The sequence below is a fragment of the Sinocyclocheilus rhinocerous genome, unplaced genomic scaffold, assembly GCF_001515625.1.
Source record: "Sinocyclocheilus rhinocerous isolate Xijiao unplaced genomic scaffold, SAMN03320098_v1.1 scaffold200, whole genome shotgun sequence".
NCBI lineage: Eukaryota > Metazoa > Chordata > Actinopteri > Cypriniformes > Cyprinidae > Sinocyclocheilus > Sinocyclocheilus rhinocerous.
The window spans coordinates 978,144-990,405 of NW_015641014.1; the positions used below are offsets into that span (position 1 = coordinate 978,144).

Consider the following 12,262-nt stretch of genomic DNA (forward strand, 5'->3'; position numbering starts at 1 on the left):
CAAAGCAAATTTACCCTGGTGAATAAGTTAAGGATATTCTGTCAAATTTATGTCATCAGAGAAGGAATTTCAATCCAGAGTGGAAGTAAACTTTAGATTTTGATTAAAGATTACCAAGACAAACCAATTTTTCTGTTAATGAATTTTACACAGATTAACTGTTGACTTTAAGACTAGCAATGTGCGCTATCGAAGTCAATAGTGTCACTGGCCTGGGTATACTTCTTTTTCTGCTTTCCGCTCCATCTCATGCACAGCCATGTCCACACAGCTTTCAAAGTAAACTGCGGATGTGTGCGTAAGGACAAGTTTGTTTAAAGGTAATTTGTTTAAACAGCAAACACACAGGAACATTTGACTGCACATCACCTTTTGACATTATCGATACTGCTTGCTGTCTTAATGCAATGGACTGGTCTACTGTAAGTAAATGAAGCCTTTAAATAAAAGCTGAGCTGTTGTTTACACTGTCGTACAGGCCCAGTTCTATGGGGGTGCTAGCTCAAACAAAAGCAAGAGAACCCTCAGTTGAAACTAATAACAGAATATTAAAATGGATTTGGATAATATTCCAGGGCATTTTTGTGTTTGCGCTCTGGAGTGCGTCAAAGGTTTCTATTTTCAATTTGTTTAAATTGCAATACTGAGCAATGTAGCCAATCACAGACATATCTGTTGATTTCTTGAACGCAATGGTCAATCAGAGGTGTTTAAGTTAGAATTCTCTCACCACTCAAAATGCTGGAGTTGTTAAAGGGGTCATAGGATGCTACATGCACTTTTACAAGTTGTTTGAACTGAAATGTGTGTTGGCAGTGTGTGTACACAACCACCCTATAATGATAAAAATCCACCCAGTGTTTTTTTTTAATCTGGTTAAATGTTTTCCCCTTTCTCAAATGCCTGTCTGTGTGACATCACACAGACAGGCCCCTCCCACGATAGTTTGATTGACAGTAGCGTTTCAGCACAGACTAGACTGGTGTCTTACCTTAGACCTGCCCTGAGTGAGCTGTCATCAGTCCTCCATTGTTTCACCGCCGGAGCAGATGTAGACAAGAATGACTCCGAAGCGATTTAGGTGTTCTGTTTTTGGATGTAGTAATGAACAGCAGTCGTCGTTTACTCCCGACATATGAGCCGCTGAACTCGCAGTGGATTACATTCTTGTGGAAAATGGGCATCCTATGACCCCTTTAAGTGCCGAGTTCTGCATGCTCACAAATTATAAATACGAGATTCAATGTGCAGTGTAGAGAGCTTCATTGATTATAACAGGACATTGTGAGTTTGCACTGAACTAGTGACTAGATTAGTGACAGCTTTTTAGTGATTATAAAGGGAGTGCTCTTTGTGTCATACCGATGGACTGGGCAAAAAATATATAAGTCAAAATAGAAAAGCACCCTCTTCAGTAATTTGATTTCTGGAATCTGGAATTTGGATTAAAAATAAATTACGAAATGCTAAAAATTAGTAAATGTAAAAGAACAAAAATTGTGCATTACATTTAAAATCCTGTGAAAATAGGGGGAACTGCAGCACCTCTACTTGCCGTGCCTCTGCTCAGAAAGCTGGAAATCTGGCTGGTATATTTTTATGATATTTTGATTTAACAAAATATTTGAGCCTGTTTTCAAGAATTCAATTTGCTGGCTAAAGACTGAATCAAAAAAAATAGCACCTTACCAGAGTTGTGGTTTTTCCAGGACATGTAATTTCCTAAAAGGATGTTCAGCCTGATCCAAGGAACTCCTTCTGACATCAAGCCATTTGGTTGGACCAGCCAATTGGACCAGCCAATGTGCATGCACAGTCTTAAGCGCGTTGTGATTTAAACGCTATTTGAGCATAAGAAACAACATTCATGGGGCAGTTCATATCAGATTTTGTTGCTGATTTGAAATATGATTTGAAATAATTTAATTGCGAGTTCAGCAAGCAGTTTTTGAGATTTCAGGATTCCCCCATTCTTTTAAATAGGACTTGGTCTTGTTTGAGCTGCCTGGAGGCGTTGTAAATATGACTGCCGAGTGAACAGACTTTCCTTGAAAGGGACTTTGGTATCATTCTGCCGTTTAAAAGGTATGTTGTCTTCTGTTCCAATATTTCTTCAGGGGAGAGTGACCGTTCGCTGAAAAAGTGCACCAAAAAAAAAAAAAAAAGGCAAAAAGCTTGCGCACTGACTGTAGGTTGTTTGTGTGGGTTGAAGTAACCCCGCTCTGGGTTGTTTCGTTGGAGGGAGGGGAGGGGTGTATAGTTTCAGCTGTCAGTGAGATTGACCCAGCCACTAACCCAACGGCTGGGTAGCGCAGCATTTTTTAAAGTGTAAGGACAAATGAAGCTTTGCTGGTAGGCCTAAGTCTCTTCTCTACTGCCATGCTCCGCTTCAGCATCCTTATTATAGTCAATCAAGCAGCGCAAGCAACTAGACACAGGTGCACAGGGGCGAACCTAAACATTTGAATGCAAACAAAGAGTAAGAATAGCAGAGTCATGACGTCACACACAGAGAAAGAAACACATTTTAAGGCACAGGCCATAAAACAGTGGCACATTGTCTGAGGACTATGTATTGATTTATGGTGTTCTAGAGATTTTACATTCGGACCAGGGTCGTCAGTTTGAAGTGGAGGTGGTTCAGAGCCTCTGCCATCAGCTGAACATTAAAAAGACACTTACCACTCCCTACCATCCAAAGTCAGATGGTGTGGTTAAGCGCTTTAATTGGACTTGCTGGCTAAGACATTTCTAACCTCTGGTGAAAAATGGGAAGATTATGTGAAGCATGTGGCTTTTGCTTATAACACTTTATCTCATTCTAGAACTTATTACACACCATACTTTTTGACCCATGGACAGGAAGCACGGGAAGCTCATAGATGACAGGATCCCATGAGACAGAATCCCCAGATGACAGGATCCCATGCTGAGTTTGCTTCTTCATTGCTCACAAAATTGAAGTGCACAGATGCACAGTCAGGCAGCTCATGACCAGAAAATGTATCATGATACAGGATTGCGTCACCAGCCTTATACTGTTGGTGCTATGGTTTTGCTCAACAACCCAGTGGAGAGCCGCAGAACTGAGACTGACTTATTGGACTGTCAATCCTTGGGACTCTGCGGAGAGAGCACAGGTATTGCATTATAATAGGTTACGGCCTTATACACTGCCTGTTTTCCCCCAGTCATAAAACCAGACATTGTCTGCCCTGTTGAACAAACCAGCATATGCTGGTTAGGTATGTTTTGAAGCATGGCTGCTGGTTTAAGCTGGTCCTTAGCTGGTCATGTGCTGGTCTTAAGATGGTCCTAAGCAACTAGCTCCTGCCCAGGACCAGCTTAGGACCAGCTTAAACCAGCTAAGGACCAGCTTAAACCAGCTCATGACCAGCTAAGGACCAGCTCAAACTAGCAGCCATGCTTCAAAACATACACAACCAGCATATGCTGTTTTTTTCAACAAGGTGGTGCAAGTGTTCCTGACTCCCTGCCACAATCCTGTTCTCTGGAGTTAGAAAACATATGGAGGAGAGGAGTACATTTTTACCTGTGAAAATCTTTACTCAAAAAATGATGTTCATTAAAGGGGTCAGGTCTGAACATGAGCACAACTGAGAGGATTTGTCAACTGCTAAGAGGTCCAACAGCCACATACATGCAGCAAAGTTTCAAGAGTGAGATAAATCTATGTGGGATTCACTTTCGAATTGCAATGATTGACACGTACACACTGCAGCTAAATCTGGTTGTGAATTCACCTTTTAGTGCTTATCGTGTTCTGTACACACAGAGTTCAGTAATTTACAGGAGTGACAACCACAATCTACAGGTGAATTGACTCCCGAACAATTCAGGTAGTGACATCTGCATTTACAGTAATTCTATGCAGTGTATATAATATTAAAAATGAATAACTAGTTGTTAATGATGTATATAAATGTGTATCAGTGTTGTGTCTTTTCTGTATGTGCGGAGCAAGAAATTACAGGGTACGTTTTGACTCATTAGTGTTGTCTGATCTTGCTCGGAAAAAAAAAAACAGGCTAATAAGAACAGGCTAATGATAAACTCATATCCAAACACTTTACCTTGGAAATAAGTCACATACCAAAATAATGCTACCTGCACCTGCCTACTTTATTAACTCCATATCTCCTCAAAGATGCTTAATAATCTTCACTTATAACATAAGTGGACATGGCAACACTTCAAGAGTGTGCTCTGCAAAGCAGACTTCCAAACGCAATACCAAATGTGCAAGATGCAAAACATTGGTATGGACACTGGTATCAGTCACTGCAGTTTTCGAGTGTGAGTTCCGTTGCATACACACACAAAACTATTATTTAGGGGATTAATTTAGGTTACTTAATTTAAGGGAATAGGGCAGTGGTTCTCAATTCTAGTCCTGGGACCCCCTGCTCTGCACATTTTGCATGTCTCCCTTATTTAACACACCTGAATGAGATCATCAGCTTGTTAGGGGAGAGAGCCATGAACTGAACTAACGAGCTGATGATCTCAATCAGGTGTGTCAAATAAGGGACATGTGCAAAATGTCCAGAGCAGGGGGTCCCCAGGACTGGAATTGAGAACCACTGAACTAGGGGACTACATTAGTAGCCTTAGGGGCTGTTTACACCTGGTCACTTCATGCGTTTTGTCTGATCGGATAGCTATCCGATCGTGAAAAGATCAGGTGTAAATGCCCTCCGAAACGCATTCGAGACAGATATAAATCCGATCGCTCAAAACACTTCAGGAGGTGGTCTGCTGCATTCCAGACGAAACTGGACCAGTGTAAATGCATCTGGTTGTTGAAACCACATATGTAAATTTTACTTCTCCCAAAATGTTAAGGTGTGAGAGCGTGTTATAGCTAGGCTATATGACATTATAGTCAGATTTGACTGCGCTAATGCAAGTGTTTTGAGTGTATTTAAAGAAGTGTATTGAGTATATTTAAAGAATTTGCCACTGACAATTCAAACGTGAGTTTTGAGCAGTGTAGAGTAGCACTTGTTGTTTGTTGTTTCTCCGATCACAAATGCAGACATGGTTTTATTTTTTCGCAGTGCGATACACAATGCAATGTGTAAAAAGACAGTATAAGTCATTATAATCAGTAATTATGTCCCCACTGGATGCAACAAATGCCTAGTTTTTGAGAGTTTCCTATGGGATGATATTAGACTCTAAATGATTAATACATGCACGCACAATTATCCATGTACTGCATAAATTTTATACATGTATCTTACTAACCACAAACAAATACCTTTCAATTTGAGTCTGTGGAATTCAGGATTAAATGATTGAGCAGCGATTTGTACAAATACAGATATGTTTGTGAATAAAAATGTTCTGTTCTGCATTAATATATCATAAATTGCTCAAGCAAAAAGGAATCTGTGCATATGTGGATCAGGTGACACGCGTGCATTAATTGACGTCTAGTTCGAGTCGATCTTGTTCAGTTCATTTGGATTTTGAGACTTCATTTTCGCAGTTTACAGCATTTCACGTCCCACACACACACAACTACCAACGAACAAGGCCCAGTGCAATTCATTAACGTGTACACGATTTGAAAAAAGCGCAAATGTGCGTCACTACACTAAAACAAATGCTTTTCAACCGGTGTCTGCAGAGTTAAGAATGACATTAATGTGCAGCATTTTGTTCAAATAGACATATTTGTGAATACAAATGTTATAGTTTGTATTAAAATATCATGATTTGTGCATGTAGCGATTAAAATGTGCATTTGTGCATCAGGCGACACGCGTGCATTCATTCACTTCTCTTCTGAGTCGATTCTATTTGATTCATATGAATTTTGAGACTTTCGTTCCGCCCTTTTAGCCTTGCCCAATCCACACATACACAGATCGCGATCCACACGCAGCTCCAAGTAGCTGAGCCACAGAAAATCAGCGACCACTAGATGGCACTAGCCCCACTCACATGTGCGCATTCCATTGAGTACAGTTTTATAAATGTTACATTGTGTTTTCTTTGTTTCTTTTTGGTTTGGCTATTCTCCTCTGCCCGTAGAAATATAATAAAGTTGTTTTATTGAACTTGTTCTAATTTAACTTGTCTTAAGACACAGAATAGCTTATATTAATTTTGCCAAACAAGAACTTCGTGATGGTACCTTGTTTTTTTTCTTCTGTAATTCAACGGCACGTTGTCAATTATTCCTTCCTTGTAGGCTATTATTATTATTATTATTATTATTAAAAGGGCTATTATAGTCGCTCATTTAAGCCATAAGTAATCGCACGTTTATATTTAAACTATTAAATTAACTTAAACTAAACTATACTAAACGAGCGTTTTATAGGCTATAGCCTATTCCGCGCTCAAGCGGATCGCATAAATAGCTAGAACATATTTTATTTAGGCTACTTATTACTAAACTGTTTTCTGAGTCAGTGTCTGTAAACTGCGAAAATTAAGTCTCAAAATCCAAATGAACCGAACAAGATTGACTCGAACTAGACGTCAATTAATGCACGTGTAACCTGATCCACATATGCACAGATTCCTTTTTGCATGAGCAATTTATGATATATTAATGCAGAACAGAACATTTTTATTCACAAACATGTCTGTATTTGTACAAATCGCTGCACAATCATTTAATTCTGAATTCCACAGACTCAAATTGAAAGGCATTTGTTTATGGTAAGTTACATGTATAAAATGTATGCAGTGCATGGATAATTGTGCGTGCATCTATTAATCATTTTGAGTCTAATATCATCCCATAGTGCAGACCCTTCAGCAATTTGGACATTTGAAAGTAAATTACTGTTAAATTTAAATTAAATTAAATAAAACATGTAGTCTTACATCTAGGGATGCACCGAAATGAAAATTCTGGGCCGAAACGGAAACCGAAAATTCTGGATGCACTTGGCCGAAAACCGAAACCGAAAATGCTTTGTAATGACTATTTATTATTTTATTAAATAATATAAAGTAATTTTGTAAATTTTGTAAATTTAACTTAATTTTAATGATACTGAATTTAAAAATTCATTTTATACCTCAATACCTCAAGCGTGTGACGGAAATGTTACGCCCCTACCATATTGTGATGATGCCCTGTCAGGCCAGAGCGATGATTCAAAAACATTAAAACCCCAAACAAAGTAGTTTCGCTTTCACAACGAAACACAGCATCACACACGAATATTGAGCGGAGCGTCAAACCGCGCAGGGACGAGGAGAGTGAAACATGCGCGCTGAACACTGCCGGGCGGGGCGCGCCCTATTATTATTATTATTATATGTAGCCTATATTTTCAGTGCATCCCTACTTACATCCCCTCCTTTGTTTACAAATCCGAAGTAAGTCCATACAGCCGATTTAAACGCGGACGGGGCTTTCCTGATAACTTTCCGTGATGCCGTCCTCTTTATTTTACTAACTTACTGCATGCTGAAGGTGACCCAGCTGACCTCACCAGAGCTGGCCAATCAGCTCACACCTCGCTTTTCAGACCAATGAGCTTTGTAAAAATCGACGCGTTTCAGAAAGGCGGGGCATATAGGAGCAACAATAATGTACATTATGTGGAAAATAATGTGTTTTTTGAACCTTAAACCACATAAACACATTGCATTACACCAAATACACAACATAATGTTCTTTTTAGCAACGTCATATCACCCCTTTAATCAGTCAACTCATCATAGGTAAACCCACCGCACATGCCGCTTGTCTCCACCCTGCAAACAGACAAAGGAAAAACACAACACAACACAACACAACACAACACAAGCGCCTTCTGGCGACCAAAAGACGCAACAAAAAGTGCAAATGAAAATGAGGAGGCGCAAAAGGACCATAACAATCAACATCTAGTATTCACCTTAAAAATTAATTTAAATCATGTTGTTCAAATATTTAATACAGTAGTGTTTAATTCACTTTGTTGTCACAGTTTGGTTTGTAACACTGATCCTACTTGAAATTGTAATTCATTGTATATTATATAACCAATCGTCCTTTATCTGTGCCTCATAATTTCATTAAAATTGTGAGATACTGTACTTATTGATCTTTTGTATCTACATAGTAAAAAAAACCTTAGGCCTATATAAATGAAAACACTTATGTGAGAAACATTTGTGATCTCTCAGAGTTTGAAAAAAGGCTTTAAAAGCTAACGACTTCTTTAGTCTTTTGTAGGCTATATTTATATAGTTTTTTAAGCTTTGCAACTGTTCATAATGTATTTTCGTCGGCACCAGCATATTTCTATAGTAAGCCTGATGATGACATCATTCAATGGCATTCTAATATTCACAATTCTTGGTGCGCAATGTACTTATATTTTCATACATGATTTTGATGAAACTCCACAACACACAAGATGCTTTATCAATGCTTTTATTGATTCAATGAATGTTTTAGAGAAGGCATTGAGAAATGATTCGAGATTGAATAAAACATACAAGTTTAAAGGGATAGTTCTTATATATTCTTACCATGAAAATTATGGCCCATTAATGCCATATTTACGGTGGCCGAGAGAGCTCAACGCGCTGCAACTTAAGAAAACACATGCAAATTGAAAAAACACCAGCAAATTAAGAAAACATCTTCATCAGTTTGACAACACACGCGCTGCAAATCCTCACAGCACATGCAAATGAAGAAACGCGCTGCAAATCCTCACAACACATGCAAATGAAGAAACGCGCTGCAAATAGCACGGACCACAACGGAAATGTTTCAAGGGGACCCAAAAAAGTGACGGACCCGGCTGGGATTTGTTTTGTGCAGTGGCTATTGGTCAGCGGAGTTGTCCGTGAACTGAAAGGTGAGTTTTTTTGTTTATTTTAACACTCTGATTTGCATGATTCCTTTGTCTTTTAGATATTATTAGCCTAAATAATCTGACGAATTACAAAAAAACAAATCCCAGCGGGTTCCGTCACTTTTTTGGGTCCCCTAGAAACATTTCCGCTGTGGTCCGTGCTATTTGCAGCGCGTTTCTTCATTTGCATGTGTTGTGAGGATTTGCAGCGCGTGTGTTGTCAAACTGATGAAGATGTTTTCTTAATTTGCTGGTGTTTTTTCAATTTGCATGTGTTTTCTTAAATTGCAGCGCGTTGAGCTCTCTCGGCCACCGTACATATTGCCATATGGCCCATTAATGCAGGCATGTACAATCACGTAACTATGGAGTAGGACGACTGCATGTGATCTTGCATCTTTTTTGCACAAACAAAGGCAAGAAGTGATGAACATGTCAGATCGTTCCAGCAATGGTTAGCTGCAGGGTGGAAAAATTAATTTATTCTGATCATTATAGTGGTGTGAGAGTCAAAATAAAATATTATGTTCAAACCATTTTATGTTACAATATGATATGACATTATAGGATAAATAATTATTGAAAGTATTAATAAAACCAGTGCATTCTTACAGCTATAGGCCAGCTCCAGGCAGTTCTCTGTATCTCCGGCATTGTTGGGTTCTCCAGAGCACCAGCTGGTGTAATTAAAGGGACTTCCATCACTCCAAATCCACTGTCCTTCCTAATGAGTGAAGAGAGTCATTACAAAGTACTGAAGGACTACAAAAAGAAGGTAATTAGTTTAGCTTTTAAGTCAAACAATCCTTTTCCTCATGTTTATCCCTTTAGGCCATGCTACAAAAGTCATCTTTTTCAAAAAAAGGCAGAGCAACTTACTTGTTCACCATCCTGAGCGCCAACCCAAAAACGTGTGTAAGAAGGCACCAGGCTGAGCAGATGATCATTGTCCAATTTATTATGCACAGATGCAAGATTTGCATCATAAGTTTGACAGAATCTCTAAAGAGACAGATTTTATATTGTCAATCCACAATCAATTTATGTATTCATTTAAAACAAAGGTCTGGTTGATTATTTGCTTTGTCATATTTATTTGCAGAAAATTATGTTTTAGCTAACTAACTAAATAAATAAATAGAAATTTCTTGCAGTCTTACAACACATTACCTCCGCAGTGATCCAGTTAAATGGCTCAGAGAAGTACTTGTAGCATTTCACTCCAAAATGTGTCCATCCATTGGGGCATTTTTCATCTAAACAATACATAAACTTTAGGGTTCTTTTAATAAACACAGTATATAGTCTTCACACACAGCAGAAACCTCAGTAATCATGACAAAATTCAGTTCAATCATATTGTACATTTCCTGTCCACCCCTTTGTAATGAAGCCTCTCAAAGATTTGGCACAACACAGAATGACTTCAAATATTTAAAACTGGAATAAAAAAAGTTTTTTTACAATGGTAAATAAATGTATTGGTTACCTTCTGCATTAATCATGAAATAAATAGTGAAAAGAAGCAGAAGACGTCTCAGCACTGCCATAATGAACCTGAAAATTAATAAGCACTGCTCACTGTGGATTCTCAATGTTAATATAAAAAAACACAAAGATAATTTAAGTATGAATTGTTATTCAGCAGGTCGATGTGCCAAAAACTCACCTTGGTTTTCAGATCGTTTGCCTTCGGACATTCAGTAAAGATTCCATGAAGCTCCAGAAAGAGCCCTGCTTTTATACTTGACGTAATGTCAAGTGTGTTTAAGTCACGAGGATGATACATATTTTGTACACAAACTGTAAACCTGACACTGTAGATAAATAATCACAAAATTGATATTTTATTAAGTATGAGAAGATATCATCTGTAAACAACTCTCTGTTTGGAGATGGGGTCTGTTTGTTGAATACAAAGGAACAGATCTAAGATAATGAGTTGACAGAAAAACCAGCAAGACCAGCAAAGCTTTATCAATACAAATAGTCATAAGTGACAGTCACTGATAATGGAGATAATATTATTTGCTAATGCCAAATGTTTAAGTTTCAATGTTTTAAAATATGAAAAATGTGTTGGCACACAATTCATAACCAAGAGTTATGAATTGTGTGCTGCAACATATTTTGCATTATGGTTTTGTCCTTCTGTCAATCCAAAAGTTTTTGACAGTTTTTTTGGCCCGTATCATCTGAAGAATTGGTGAAGATTCAGTGAATGCTTTAGGACAAGATTGAAAGATTTTTTACCAAAATTCAAAATGGTACAGTGAAAATATGGAGTTTGAATGACAGACTCTTCATGTGAACTTGTTGACAGCACAACGATAGTTTGTAAATTACATGTTCTAACAGGCCTTGATAAAGTAAGTGCCCGGTTGCATAAAGCACCTAAGTGTAATTGTCCCTTTAGAGCGCCCTTAAGTTTCCCTTACACTTAAGGGCGTTGCATAAAATATTCCTTAAACGTTACTTAAGGGTTTCTTTAGGTGAAACGTTGTGAACCCTTAGAATTTAAGTATCCCTTAAAACCCATTAACTGTTGCATAAAGCCCCTTAACTGTCATTTTCCTAAGTATAACATAAGGTTTGGAAAATGTCACCTTAAGTGATACACAAAAGTCTTCTACAAGACACGATCGGCTGCTTTATATGTTAAACAGATTTTAATTAAGGCATTTATTCACATATAAACATTGATCAAATTACATACAGCACATAATTAGCTCAAACATGAGTGTTTCTGAACAAGTGTAATACATTTTTATCTTTTATTATCTGTTGCCTGTGTTCTTACTGTTGTCATATTGTGTGTGATTTTAAATAAAAAAAACATTTTGAGTTCATTTAACCTGGCAGTAGGCCTATAGTAAATTTCAAGCAATATTTGAATTAAATAAAACTGTCCACCATGTTTATTGATATATTACCTGATAATGTATGCATGTATGACCTACTGTATAAACAACAATCGTTTTAGAGCAATTTGTTGTAGCCACTTACGCTGTAACTACGTGGAATAAGGGGGGAACAAGCACCACTTTAAATTACAGCCCGCAACGATTGTATTTACCCTGTAACTACATGGAGCAAGGCAGGAACAAGTTGGACTTAAGCACAGAACAAGTGTATATTTGCACAGTAATTACAGAGAAAAATATTGCACTAGTTTTAATTTAATTGTTTGATGGCCAATTTAAACCCTCTACTTTTTTTTTTTGGCTATAAAAACCATCACAGTAGGCCTATACATCCACTGAAATACAAATGTATCATGTTTTTTTTTTTCTGCGAACAGCTGGAAAGAGGTAAGCTTGTTTTAAGCTGCATTGAACCTTGGTATATCATGCAAAAAAGTTATTTGGTGATAGTGGTGTTGGGAAGTTGCTGGTGTGACTCAGCTGAGATCGACGAAT

The 12,262-nt window shown here is 37.8% G+C and overlaps 1 protein-coding gene across 1 annotated transcript; it reads right to left on the reverse strand.

Moving 5' to 3' along the window:
* Positions 1–9,108: 9,108 nt before the first annotated feature.
* On the reverse strand, positions 9,109–10,539 carry LOC107753695 (galactose-specific lectin nattectin-like). The gene is made up of 6 exons (XM_016569899.1): positions 10,513–10,539; positions 10,333–10,400; positions 10,014–10,099; positions 9,723–9,845; positions 9,456–9,567; positions 9,109–9,302 (listed from the first exon to the last, which is right to left on the reverse strand). The coding sequence occupies exons 2-6, from the start codon at positions 10,391–10,393 to the stop codon at positions 9,199–9,201; spliced, it is 486 nt and encodes a 161-aa protein (XP_016425385.1). The 5' UTR covers positions 10,394–10,400; positions 10,513–10,539; the 3' UTR covers positions 9,109–9,198.
* Positions 10,540–12,262: the final 1,723 nt, after the last annotated feature.